At 35.3% G+C, this 15059-nt stretch overlaps 1 protein-coding gene across 13 annotated transcripts in view; it reads left to right on the top strand.

The window, feature by feature from the left end:
• The window catches only part of UGGT2 (UDP-glucose glycoprotein glucosyltransferase 2), a 247137-nt gene that overhangs the window by 104766 nt on the left and 127312 nt on the right, over positions 1-15059 (top strand). For 12 of the 13 annotated variants that reach the window (XR_006693655.3, XR_012426465.1, XR_012426463.1 and 9 more), the window contains exons 16-19: positions 6112-6246; positions 7699-7863; positions 14379-14502; positions 14589-14687. Coding sequence is in view for 6 of the 13 variants with exons in the window: in XM_045377273.2 (XP_045233208.2) it covers positions 6112-6246; positions 7699-7863; positions 14379-14502; positions 14589-14687 (523 nt within the window). In the remaining 7 variants the exon portion in view is untranslated. Of the gene's footprint in view, positions 1-6111; positions 6247-7698; positions 7868-14378; positions 14503-14588; positions 14688-15059 lie in introns of those variants that run through there. The other variant, XM_074021286.1, reaches the window with a different exon arrangement.

The raw sequence follows: 15059 nt of genomic DNA, 5'->3' as shown, positions 1-15059 counted from the left end.
AAGAGCTATATTGTTATTACGAAAAGTCAAGTCATAGCTTATAAAATAACTTTTATCATTTTTGTATTCATTGGGCTTTAGCTTGTCAATAAATATTATATCAAGGAATGACTTTTCTGAGAAAGGAATTTCCAAAGTACTGCAAATTTCCCACCCTACTTGTGTAACCCCCAGGAAAATCATTAAATACCTTATTAATTCACTGAACTAGAGTATAGAAACTACACTTCAGTGATTTGGGGAGTACAGTTTGCTCTGTAAAATAGTGTCATGGAATATATGTCACTATTATGTCTCAGCTTACTGGTTTTATTAACTTACTGGTGTAAGAGTTTATAAGGGACATAGTCAATTTGAGTTACATCTTTTATTAAGACTCAACCATTTTATTTTAAAAGATCATTATGATATTCAAAACTTAGAAACCTGAAGATATTCAGAAATTATCTTTACCTAAGTTATCTTAATTATCAATATTGAATCTCTGTTAAGTGTTTTGTATCAGACATTAATTTACATGTGATGGCATTAATCTACAATGTTCAGCACAATACTATTAATATATAATCTCTTGGAAAAACAAATTATACTTGAAACCACAGGGTTTAATACAAAGCAGCATAAAAGTGAGTATTAAATTTGTGGCACAGCCTGTAAATTGTGCTAAACAATTAGAAGGAGAGGGAGAAGGGGAAATAATGTGAATAAGGTGTAGTTTTTAGGAAAATACATGAATTATAAAATCTTTTAAAAGTGTTTCCCTGTTTTCAGTGAGCTAATTACCTTATCTCAAGTAATTTGAAGCTATGTAGCACTATAAAGAGAGAAGAGGAATATAAGACCAAAATAATAATAAAATATATGAAAGTTATTGAAATGTGATGATAAATAGCAAATAGTAAAAGTTAATCCAACCATATCTGTGACCACATTAAGTGTGAGTAAATTAAACTTTAGCATACTAGAAGAAAAGATACAAAAAGATAGAAAATTATACACAAAGTGACTATTTCACAAATGAAATCTAAGGTAGCCATAAAATATTAGGGGAAATAAACTTTAAGAAAAAGTACTAAAGTTGTATGTAGCTTCAAAATATACAATACAAAATTTGATAGCAAGGGAGATAAATGGACAGTTTCACTATAATAGTAGTAGATTATTTTAACATGTCTCTATTAATAGGTGAGGCAGATTAAAAATCAGTAAAAACATACAAGATTTTAATAATACACTTAAGATTAATTTTTAAAGCAAATATGAAATCCAACAATCAAAGAATGAGATAATTTTGCATTCAAAACAGAAGAGGAAAATATGTCTTTTAGTTAGAAAAGAAGGGATGAAAAGTACTGGTTAACCACTCAGAAATGAGTAATTGATTTTTAAGAAGTAGATGGAAAGTAATAAGAATACACATTAATGAACTAGGAAATAATACAATTATGGGATCAAGAATATAAAAGTTGATATTCTGAAAAAACAAATAAAATTGACAAACTATCATAGAGGTTAGGCTCCAGATGAGCACACCAGGTAGAAACTTCCAGCCTCTTAAGGCCTGGGCTCAGAGATGGGTACATCATTATTTTCAGTTTATTCCATTGTACTCTGTTTATCAAAGAGTCACAGATTCAGATTCATATACCCACCTCTCAATGGAATGAGTGTTGAAGAATTTGGAGACCATGTTTTAAAACTAGTACAGCAAATTCTACCAAATATTCAAATGTTTGAAGAAATAATAATTTCAATCTTTAAAATCTCTTTTAGAGAATAGAAAAAGAGGAAATATTCCCTAAATTGGTCTGTGAATCTAGTATAATCTGATGTCAAAGCCTGACAAAAAGAGAAAAGGAAAAATTATAGGCTGTTCTTTGTTGAGAATATGTATGCCAAAGTCCTAAATAAAATGTTAACAAAAGAAATCAGCAGGTATATAAAAAGTAAGCTATCATGACAAGGTGAGATTATCTAATGAGTAAAAGGAAGTATTTGCAAATTCGAAGAATCTCTAAGTATCATTCACCATGTTAATATATTTTTCAAGAAGATGCATAAGAAACATTTGAAAAAATTCAAAGCTTTTTTATGATTAAAAAACTCATAAAGAAACAAAATGTTTAGCAAAGTATTATATAAGGGAATTTTGTTAATTGATGACAGTACATCTTAGCAGTAAAATGATAGAAAGCATTGTTTTTAAAATTGGTAAAACATAAGGTACCCACCGTCAACACTTCAAGTATAATCCTCAAGTTCTGGTCAGTGCAGTAAAATAAGTAAAGGAAATACTCATTTAAAATACTTAAAAGAAACATTATTATTTAAAATTCTAGAGTTGCCTACAGAGGAGACTCGAAAGAATCCATTGATTGTGAGATTTGATACAGGAGGTTAGTAAAGTAACTGGATATGAGATCAGTATACTAATACCAGTTGTTTTTTTCTCTTCTAACAACAAATATTTATTACTTTTTTCATCAGTTTTATTAAGTGCCTAGTACATAGCACACTCTGTTTTAGATGCTTGGATAAATTAATGACATATATAGTCAACAATCCTTATCCTTATGAGACTCCCACATGTAAATGACTCCCACATTTACAATGACAAGAGCAAATAAAAGATACTTAGGAAACCTGGGGGCTGGGGGGAAAGGTCAGTTTTGTGGAGAAAATGTGGGATTATAGCCATTAAAGTTTACCTAAATGAATGAAAAGTTCTACCATGCTTACCAATAGAAATATTTCACTTCATAATTATATTGTTTTCTGCAAGTGATTTATAAATTCAATGCAGTTCCGACCAAAGTCAAATTTTGGGGATTTTTGTGAAATTTGACGTTTATTTTAAAATTTATATGGAAGAATGAAGACTCAAAATGGGTGAAACTTTGAAGAATAAAGTGATGGGGCTTGTCATACCAGGTAATAAGGTGCATAAAGTTTGTGCTATGGGTTCAAGGGAAAGACAGAAGAACATGGGGGTCCCAAAACTTGAGAATACAGAAGTGGCATTACAGTAAATGAGAGTGGACTTACAACAACTGTGGTTCGACAGTGGTTATACCAATGCAAATAAATAAGACCTCACACCTTGTGTAAAAATCATTTCAGTTAGCTTAAAAATGTAAGTGTAGAAAACAAAACTTTAAAACATTTAGAAGTTAGGACCCCAAGGTAAGGGTTTCCTAGATAAAACTTAAAAAACTCATAAGTCTGAAGGAAAATACTCATAATTTCAGCTAAATTACAAATGAAAACCAGTGCTCATTAAAATATGTCATTAAAAAGTAGGGAAAATGTTATAAGCAGAAGTATTTACAATACATATGGCCAATAAAATATTTATATTCCATGAGATGTAAAGATTCAAAAAGAGAAATACCAATGACCCAAAAGGAGAAATGCATAAAATAACTTTTAAAGTAGAGGTTGCATTAATGGTAAATAAAAATTTACTGAAACTGTTGGTGGTAAATATTTATTACCATAACTAAACTAGATAATTATATTACTAATTTGAAAAATGCAAATAAAGACTACTACCATGAGATTATTTGATACCCTGTAATTTGGCAGGAATTAAGAAAGCTGAAGGTATCATGTGTTAATGAGAAGGTAGAGCAATGGAATGCCTTTACATTGCTACCCTGCCTGTAGGAATCTAAATTGGCAGAGCCACACTGAAAAAATAATCTGATAATAATTCATATTTTGAAGTTAAATTTCCATATTTCCTACACACAACACACACACAACACACACACAACACACACACAACACACACACACACACACACACACACACACACCCTCACCCTCACCCTAAGAGAAGCTCTTGTACCTGCACCTTAGGAGGCTATTGTTAGAATCATTCAGAATAGCAACAAACTGTAATAAAAATGACCCAAATATATATATCAGTAGCAAAATAGGTAAGTAGAATTTGGCATATTCATAGAATGAAATATCATATGCAAGAGCATGGATGTATTAGAAACATAATGAAGTCATAGAAGACTAACACCATACCATATACTTTTTAAAGCTCAGAAGCAAACAAAACTAAGTATGGGAATACTTATTCACATAAAACTCCAGAATTCAAAAAGGAAAGGGAATGATAAATGCAAATTCAAAACAGTCCTTGCATCTCTTGGGGCACAAGGAAATGGGATTGGGAGAGAAGTTGTACTTCATGGTATTGGTGATGTTCCATTTCTTACGTTACATGGTTTATTCATAGGAATCGTTTATTTTGTTATTTATGCCTCATAACGTATATGTTCTATGTATTCCTTTTTGCTTACCAAGTTACAAAATAATTTTTAAAATTTAAAAATGTCTAAGAGGATTGAGTTGATATGTCGGAGTAACTTACGTGAGGCATTCTGACTACCTTATTTTATAGGAGTATCTAATATTTTCAAGTGACTAGTTAGTAAAATGACTAATCTGAATGACTTTTTATATACCTTTTGCTTTATTCAAAATCTCATTTTTGCGATCTCCATTTATATTTTACAGAAGATTGAACTTTTCACCTTTTTTGAGTTATGATCACATTATATTCTACTTTGATAGGAGAAAACTTGCCCCTAAATTGATAAACTCATAAAATGAAACTCTTCAGTCTAATTATATACCTGTGCTGCTTCTTAAAGGAATAGGGTACAAAGTTTACCTCCATTTATGTTTTACGGAAGATTGAACTTTTCACTTTTTTTGAGTTATGATCACATTGTGTTCTACTTTGATAGGAGGAGAAAACTTGCCCCTAAATTGAAAAACTCATAAAATGAAACTCTTCAGTCTAATTACGTACTTGTGCTGCTTCTTAAAGGAATAGGGTACAAAGTTTACAGTGATACAGGGAGAGCAAAGAATACTAATTTCTAACTGTGAGGAATAACGTGGGAATCATTTTAGCCACAATATGAAGATTATATTTGGCAATAATGATTTAAGTAAATTGGGACCAAAAACAATATTCTTAAATGACATATTAAATGCTGCTTAATAGTGTTTGTACTTACTACTTGTTCCTTCTGCTTGTAAGTTTCTTTCCCCAGAATGTCTTAATGCTAGCTCAGTGTTCATATTTATGTCTCAGCTTAGTCGTCTACTCAGAGGTGCCATCTCTCGGTGCAAAACCTAAAACAGCACCTGGGTCATAGAGGATCTCTAAGTACTTATTAAAGAAAGTAATAAGAAAACATAAAAAGAATAACAGCTTACATTCTACAAGTGTGTTTAGAACATTTGAGACTGGGGAAGAGTAGAGGTGCAGAGAAAGTTTAGTCAGAATACTTACTAGTAAGGCCTGGCATGGTGGCTCATGCCTGTAGTCTCAACCCTTTGGGATGCCGAGGCAGGTGGATTGCTTGAGCCCAGGAGTTTGAGACCAGCCTGAGCAACATGGCAAGATGTCTTTAAAAAAAATACAAAAAAATTTAGCCAGGTGTGGTGGCAAGTTCCTGTAAGCCCAGCCCTTTGGGATGCCAAAGCAGTTGGATCACTTGAGCTCAGGAATTCGAGACCAGCCTGAGCAACATTGCCAGACCCTGTCTTTACAAAAAATACAAAAAAAAAAAAAAAAAAAACCTAGCCAGATGTGGTGGCAAGTTCCTGTAGTCCCAGCTACCCAGGGAGCTAGGTGGGAGGATTGCTTGAACTGGGAGGTTGAAGCTGCAGTGAGCCATGATGACACTACTGCACTCCAGCCTGGTCGACGGTGAGACCCTGTCTCAAAAAAAATTACAGAAGAGCAATAAAAAATAAAAGCATTTCTGAAATGTCATATTAGAATATATTACACATACCTTAAAAAAGGTAACCATTATTTTATTAAGAATAATGAGGTCTGGTTTCATCAAAATAGAATAAAACAAATTTGTTATGATATTTTTGAAAACTATAGAATATTTTAAAACCATCTTTATTAGAAGATGATATATGGTTAAAATTATTTATTTGTATGTGGTATGTGTGTATATGTAGTTAGTATGTTTCGGACTTACAAAATAATCTATCTGCATGCTAAGGAAAAGAAAGAAAACTAATTGCTGTAAGAAGAAAAGTAATTATAATATCTAAATTTTCACAGATGTACCAAAAAGTGAAGAAGGATCAAAATATACTCACTGTGGACAATGTGAAGAGTGTTCTCCAAAATACATTTCCTCATGCTAATATTTGGGATATTTTGGGAATTAATTCTAAATATGATGAAGAAAGAAAGGTAAGTTGGGACATTATGTTAAGTGAAGTAGGCCAGGCACAGAAAGACAAACACCACATGATCTCTACTCATGTAGAATCTTAAAAAAATGTCAGACTCACAGAAACAGAGCAAAATGGTGGTTACCAGAGCCTGGGGATGGCAGAATTGGGGAGATATTCGTCAAAGGATACAAAATTTCAGTTAGACTAGAGAAGTTCAAGAGATCTATCATACATGGTGGTGACTATAGTTAATGACAACATATTGTATACTTGAAAATTACTAAGAAAGTATATTTTAAGGATTCTCACCACAAAATATGACAGCTGTCCCCCATATTTCACACCCTGTAAACACTGCTGTGTTAGTCCATTTTCACGCTGCTGATAAAACATACCTGAGACTAGCAATTTACAAAAGAAAGCGGTTTAATGGACTCACAGTTCCTTGTGGCTGGGGAAACCTCACAATCATGGCAGAAGGTGAATGGCATGTCACACATGATGGCAGACAAGAGAACTTGTGCAGGGAAATTCTCCCTTATAAAACCAGCAGATCTCATGAGACATATTCACTGTCACTAGAATAGAGTGGGAAAGACCTGTCTTCATGATCTCATTACCTCCTACTGGGTCCCCCCACAACATGTGGGAATTGTAGGAGCTACAATTTAAGATGAGAATTGGGTGGGGGCACAGCCAAACCATATCAACTGTGAATTTAACATGCGTAAGTATACCACACTCTCACTTCCCTTTCGGTCCTTGCTATACTCTCTTCACTTGCAATGTCTTTCTCTACTTTATCTCCCTGGCAAATTTTTATTAAGCCTTTGAGACTTTTAGTATCACTCCCTAAAAGAAGCCCTGTATAATCCCTTCCTCTCCATATACTCCAGCTTGATTAGGTGCTTCTCCTGGGCCCCACAGAATCTTCTACGTGCCTGTGTTTTCTCTGTATGTATGTGAACCCCTTGAGAAAAGACTTTCAGCTCTATAATCACAGTATCTAGCCTAATGCAGGTGGCAGGATTGAATCAGTGTTTATTGAACATATAAATACAGGGATAAATAAGTCTCTGATGCCGATAAATGTTTCGATTTTTATTGTTAAGTAAATGTCATACTCTATACCAAGAATCAGCAAGTTCACCCACTGCTTGTTTTTGTGAATAAAGTATTTTGGGGACACAGCATACTTGCTGTAACATGAGAGTGGAGTCATTGTGTCAGAAACTGGGTGGCTCACAAAGCCTAAAATATTTACTGTCTGGCCCTTTACAGAAAAAGTTTTTTGACTCCTTGTAGGTAAATTACTTTCCTTTAAGCAGTGTTTGGAAAGGACAGATAAAGTTAGCAAAATGGATGTTTTTTCCTATGGCGTATAAAAATGTGGCAGTGTTCCATTTTCTTATGTTTATTTTTCAAACAATCATATTTTGTTTAACACTGATATTTTTTAACTGAATAGACTGGAGCAAGCTTTTATAAGATGACTGGCCTGGGACCTTTGCCTCAAGCTCTTTATAATGGTGAACCCTTTAAACATGAAGAGATGAATATTAAAGAACTAGAAATGGCTGTTCTTCAAAGAATGATGGATGCATCTGTATATTTACAAAGAGAAGTTTTTTTGGTAGGTAAGCATTTATAAGAAAATACACGATGAATAATATTTATAAATGATATTAAAATTTTATTTTTATGACAAGTTAATTTGGTAAAAAAATTTTCATTCTGATCATTTAATAGTGATTTTTTTTTTTTTTTTTGAGATGGAGTCTCGCTCTGTCGCCCAGGCTGGAGTGCAGTGGCGCAATCTCGGCTCACTGCAAGCTCCGCCTCCCGGGTTCACGCCATTCTCCTGCCTCAGCCTCCCGAGTAGCTGGGACTACAGGCGCCCACAACCGCGCCCGGCTAATTTTTTTTTTGTATTTTTAGTAGAGATGGGGTTTCACCATGGTCTCGATCTCCTGACCTTGTGATCCGCCCGCCTCGGCCTCCCAAAGTGCTGGGATTACAGGCGTGAGCCACCGCGCCCGGCGAATAGTGATTTTTTAAATGATTCTTTTAGCAGCTCAAGCCACGCCACCCTACCTGTGCAGAGACTGTGGTGCAGTGTGGCCCTTTACACTCCGTGCCAAGGCAGATCTTCAGGAATCTGGAACACCCACTGTCCTCGATTAGTTGTTTAGGCTACCCTGCTCCCTGTGCAGAGAACTTGGAGCCAAGGAAGTTTCCCAGCTCCACGCCTAGGCACACCTCTGGACACCTGGTGGTTGCCCACTGTATTCTCCCTCGGTATTGGTGCTTGTGCCTGCCATTAGGGTACCTGTAGGCAGGCCTGCTCAGTCTGGCCCTGTCCATCTTGCCCACCATGGCTGAGCAGGGAACCCAGACCACTGTGCACACCACAGATCAGCCCATTGCCTGAGACAACAGAGAGATTATCCCAGTAACAAGGATCAAGTATATACCCTGCCATGTTGGCCTCAGCTGGCTTTTACTCATAAGGGCTATCTACTGGCTTGTAGGTCAAACCACATAGCCCAAAGTAAAATCAGCTGATAGAAAAGCATAGGGCTATAGAAGCATCACTTAAGGAATTTCAAAATACAATTGAAAGCTTTATCAATAGACTGGACCAAGCAGGAGAAAGAATTTCACAGCTTGAAAACCAGTCTTTTGAACTAACCCAGTCAGATAAAAATAACAAAAATGAATTTAGGCCAGGCATGGTGGTTTATACCTGTAATCCCACCACTTTGGGAGGTTAATTAAAGAGGATCGCTTGAGCTGAGGAGTTTGAGACCAGCTTGGGCAACATAGTGAGACCTCCTCTCTACAAAAAAACTTAAAATTTAACCAGGTGTGGTGATGTATGCCTGTAGTCCCAGCTGCTCAAAAGGCTGAGGCAGGAGGATCACTTGAGCCTAGGAGATGGAGGCTGCAGTGAGTCATGATCATGCCACTGCACTCTAGCCTGGATGACAGAGTGAGACCCTGTCTGAAAAGAAAAAAAAAGAATTTTAAAAAATGAACAGTATTCAAGAAATACAGGATTATGTTAAAGGAACCAAACTTACAAATTATTGGCATTCCTGCTAGAGAAGGAGAAAAACAACCAGGAAAACATATTTGAGGGAATAATTCAAGAAAATTTCCCTGATCTTGCTAGTAAAGTAGACATTCAGTTACAAGAAATTCAGAGAACACTGTGAGATACTATACAAAGTTAGCATCACCAAGGCTTAGGGTCACCAAACAGTCCAAGGTCAGTGCTGAAGTAAAAATCTTAAAGGCAACTAGAGGAAAAAAGATCACATACAAAGGGAACCCCATCAGACTAACAACAGACTTCTCAGTGGCCTATTTTCAGCATTCTTAAAGAAAAGAAATTCCAACCAAGAATTGTGTATCCTGTCAAACTAAGCTTCATAAGTGAAGGAGAAATAAAATATTTTCCAGACAAGCAAACACTAAAGGAATTCATTAGCACTAAACTGGCCTTACAAGAGCTCTTTAAGGGAATGGAAGAATGGTACAAAAACACACTAAAGTACATAGCCCACAGAACCTATAAAGTATCCACTTGATAGAAACTGAAAAGCAGCCAGCTAAGAACTTCACATAGGATCAAAACCTCATGTACCAATATTAACCTTGAATATAAGTGGCCTAAGTGCCTCACTTAAAAGGCACAGAGTGGCAGTTGGATAAAAAACAAGACCCATCTCTCTGCTGTCTTCAGGAGACCCATCCCATGCATGATGACACCTATGGGCTCAAAGTAAAGGGTTGGAGAAAGATTTATCATGCAAATAAAACAAAACAAAAGCAGAAGTTGCTATTCTTAGATAAAACAAACTTGAAACCAACAATAGATAATTATAAAGTGTTCAACAAGAAGACTTAACTATCCCAAATATATGTGCACCAACACTAGAGCACCCAGATTCATAAAACAAATACTTCCACAGCTATGAAAAATCTTAAGACAGCTACACAATAATAGTGGGAGACTTCAACTCCCCCACTATTATTGAGCTAACCCAGTCAGACAAAAATAAACAACAAAGAATTTAGGCCAGGCATGGTGGTTCATGTCTATAATCCCACCACTTTGGAAGGTCAATCCAAGAGGATTGCTTTAGCTGAGGAGTTTGAGACCAGCCTGGGCAACATAATGAAACCTCTCTACAAAAATCTTAAAACTTATCAGGCGTTGTGGTGTGTGCCTGTAGTCCCAGCTACTCAAAAGGCTGAGGAAGGAGGAAGACGGAAGACAGCAGACAGCCAAGTCTTGTTTTTTATCCAGCTTGCCATCGTGTGCTTTTTAAATGAAGCCTGTGGGCCATTTATATTTAGGGTTAATATTGGTACATAAGGTTTTGAGCCTGTCATGAAGTTCTTAGCTGGCTCCTTGCCGTTTCTGTCATATGTTAGACACAGTGTTAGATTATCAAGGCAGAAAACTAACAAATTCTGGACTTAAATGGACACTGACCAGTTGGACCTAATAGACATCTACAGAACATTCCACCCATCAGCCACAGAATATTTATTCTTTTCAGCTGCATACAGAGCATACTCCAAGATCAAGCACATGCTTGCCCATAAAGCAAATCTCAATAAATTTTTTAAAATCAAAATCATACCAGTCATACTCATGGGCCACAGTAGAATAAAAATAGAAATCAGAACTCAGGACATCTCTCAAAACTACATAATTATATAGAAATTAAACAACTTGCTTTTGACATCACTTTTATGTAAACAGTGGAAAATTAAGGCAGCAATAATAAAAATTCAAATAAATGAAAATGAACAACATACCAAGATCTCTGGCATGCAGCAAAAGCAGTGTTAAGAGGAAAGTTTGTAGTGCTAACCACCTATCTCAAAAATTTAGAACTATCTCAAAATAATGACTTAACATCACACTGAGAGGAATTAGGAAAAACAAGAATGAACTAACCTCAAAGCTAGCAGAAGAAAAGAAATAACTAAAATCAGAGCAGAACTGTACAAAATTGAGACCAAAAAATTTGTACAATGAATCAGTGAAACCAAGCATTGGCTCTTGGAAAGGAAAAACAAGATCGATAGACCACTAGCTAGATGAACAGAAAAAAGAGAAAAGATCTAAATAAGCACAAGTAGAAGCAACAAAGGTGACATTACAATTGATCTTGTAGAAATACAAAAGATCCTCAGAAGACCTCTATGCACACAAACTGGAAAATCTAGAGGAAATGGATAAATTCCTGGTCTCCCAAGATTGAATCGGGAAGAAATTGACACCCTGAATGGACTGATATGTTCCGTAATTGAACAGTAATAAAAAACCTACCAACCAGTAAAAGCCCTGGACCAGATGGATTTATAGCTGAATTCTGCCAGATGTACAAAGAAGAACTGTTACCAATCCTACTGAAACTATTCCAAAAAACCAAGAAGGAGTGAAGAATGCCTCCCTTACTCATTCTGCAAAACCCGTGTTATCCTGATACCAAAACCTGGAAAACATGCAACGAAAAAACTAGAGGCTATTATTACTGACAAACATAGATGGAAAAATCCTCAACAAAATACTTGCAAACTGAATCCAGCAGCATACCAAAAAATTAATTCACCATAATCAAATAGGCTTCACTCCTGGGAAAGGTTGGTTCAACATTAACAAATCAGTAAATGTCATTCACCACATAAACAGAATTTGAAACAAAAAATGTGATCATTTTGATAGATGCTGAAAAAGTATTCAGTAAAATCGAACATCCCTTCATGATAAGAAAAAAAAAAAAAAAAACCAACCCTCAATAAACTGCATTGAAGGAACATACCTCAAAAGAGTAAGAGCCATCTATGACAAACCCACAGCCAGTGTCATACCAAACAGGCAAAAGCTGGAAACATTCCCCTTGAGAACTGGAACAGGAGAAGGATGCCCAGTCTCACTATTCCTATTCATCATAGTACTGGAAGTCTTAGCCAGAGCAATCAGGCAAGAGCAATATATAAAAGGCATCCACATAGTAAAAGAAGTTCAGTATCTCTCTTTACTGATATGATTCTACACCTAGAAAACTCGAAGGACTCCACCAGACAACTCCTGGAACTGATAAATTACTTCAGTAAAGTTTCAGTATTCAAAATTAATGCACAAAAATCAGTAGCATTTCTATAGACCAATAACATTCAAGCTGAGAGCCAAATCAAGAACGCAGTCCAATTTACAATAGACACACACACACACAAAATAACTAGGAATACAGCTAAGGAGGTGATAGATCTCTACAAGGATAATTACTAAACGCTGCTGAAAGTAATATATCATACAAACAAATGGGTAAACATTCCATGCTCACGGATTGGAAGACTAAATATTGTTAACATGGCCATACTGCCTGACACAATGTATAGATTTAATGCTATTCCTATCAAACTGCCAATATCATTATTCACAGAATTGGAAAAAACTATTCTAAAATTCATATGGAACCAGGAAAGAGCCCAAATAGCCAAGGCAATTCCAAGAAAAAGAACAAATCTGAAGGCATCATATTACCCAACTTTACACTATACTACAAGGCTACAGTAACCAGAGTTGCATGGAACTGGTACAAAATAGACACATAGATTAATGGAACAGAATAGAGAACCCAGAAATAAACCCACACACCTACAACCATTTTAGCTTTGACAAAGTTGACAAAAATTAGTGGGGAAAGGATCCTCGATTCAATAAATGGTCCTGGGATAGCTGGCTAGCCATATGCAAACAAATGAAACTGGACCCCTAGTTTTCACCATATTCAAAACTTAACACAAGATAGATTAAACAGTTAAGTATAAGACTTAAAACTATAAGAATTCTAGAAGAAAATCTAGGAAACACCATTCTGGACGTCAGTCTTGGGAAATAATTTATGGCTAAGACCTCAAAAGCAATTGCATCAAAAACAAAAATTGACAAGTGGGACCTAATTAATTAAAGAGCACAGCAAAAGAAACTCGCAACAGGGTAAACACACAGCCTACAGAATATACAGAAAATATTCACAAACTATACATCCGACAAAGTTCTAGTATCCATAAGTAGCAAACAAATCAAGTAAAGAATAAATAACCCCATTAAAAAGTAGGCAAATGACATTAACAGGTACTTCTCAAAAGAAGACACACAGGCAGCCACCAAGCATATAAAGAAATGTTCAACATTACTAATCCTTAGATAAGTGCAAATCAAAACCACAAGGAGACACCATCTCGTACCAATTAGAATGGCTATTATTAAAAAGTCAAAAAACAGCAGATGCTGGCGAGGCTGAGGAGAAAAGGGAATGCGTATACACTGTTAGTGGGGATGTAAAGTAGTTCAGCCCCTTTGGAAAGCAGTTTGTAGATGTTTCAAAGAACTTAAAACAGAACTGCCATTCAACCCAGCAATCCCATTACTGGGTACCTGTCCAAAGGAAAATAAATCGTTCTACCAAAAAGACACATGTATGTTCGTTGCGGCACTATTCATAATAGCAAAGATGTAGAATTAGCCTAGGTGTCCATCAGTGGTGGATTGGTTAAAGAAAATGTGGTACCTATATAAACCATGGAATACTATGCAGCGATTAAAAATGAAATCAGGCCCTTTGCAGCAAGAGGGACTCAGCTGGAGGCCAAGCAAACTAACACAGAAGCAGGAAACGAAACACTGCGTGTTCTCACTTGTAAGTGGGAGCTAAACATTGGGTACTAATAGACATAAAGATGGCAGCAAGAGACACTGGGGACTTCTAGAGGGGAGAGGGAAGGGTTGAAAAACTATCTGGTACTATACTCACTACCTGGGTAATGGGATCAGTCATACCCCCAACTTCAGCATTACTTGATACACCAGTGTTGTAACCAATCTGCATGTGTACCCTTGAATCTAAAATAAAAGCTGAAATTCTTTAAAAAAAATATTCAATTTATCTTAGGCATATTTGCATCTAAAAATTGCTTAATTGGAAAAAGTTGTAATTGTTACAAGAAAATATTGTAATAATTCTAAATTGCTTATTTATTTTTGATCTTTATATCTGCATAGTTTTTGAAACGTGGATATCAATTGCCTATATTATCTAAATAACATTTTTGTTATTTTAGGGCACGTTAAATGATCGCACGAATGTAATTGATTTTCTAATGGATAGGAATAATGTTGTACCCCGTATAAATTCTTTGATTTTGCATGCTAACCAGCAGTACCTCAATTTAATATCTACATCAGGTAAAATAATCCTATACTGTTCTACAAATGCTTATTGAGTTGTGAATGCTTTATTTATATTTAACATTTAATTTGAAATTTTTCAGTAACTGCTGATGTTGAAGATTACTCCACTTTCTTTTTCTTGGATTCACAAGATAAGAGTGCTGTAATTGCGAAGAACATGTATTATTTAACCCAAGACGGTAATAAGCATATTTTATTTACCTGAATTCTTAAAGTGATAGAAACTTGTAATTTTCATAAGGCAGTTGTATAATAAATTTTAATATGTTTTTATTTTTGAGTAGAGGCCTAGATTTCAATTTTAGAGTTCATGAATTTTTTAGTATTTAATGTGTGCTGAGAAAACAATGCCATCTATTCTAGCTTTATCTTATTTTTGCCTTTTTTTAAAGTAAACAATTTTCACCTTTTTAAGAAAAGAATAAAATCTTTTCAGTACTATGTAAACTATCTTATAATGTATAAAGTACAATTACCACATCATAGAAGATAATAATTCTTCTGCATTCTGATTAAATAACATGCAATGTTTTGCTTAAGGTAGGGGTTAC

Source organism: Macaca fascicularis, chromosome 17 (genome assembly GCF_037993035.2).
Source record: "Macaca fascicularis isolate 582-1 chromosome 17, T2T-MFA8v1.1".
Taxonomy (NCBI): Eukaryota; Metazoa; Chordata; class Mammalia; order Primates; family Cercopithecidae; genus Macaca; species Macaca fascicularis.
Note: the sequence above shows the minus strand (reverse complement) of the source record. Positions and strands in the feature narration are given on the sequence as shown.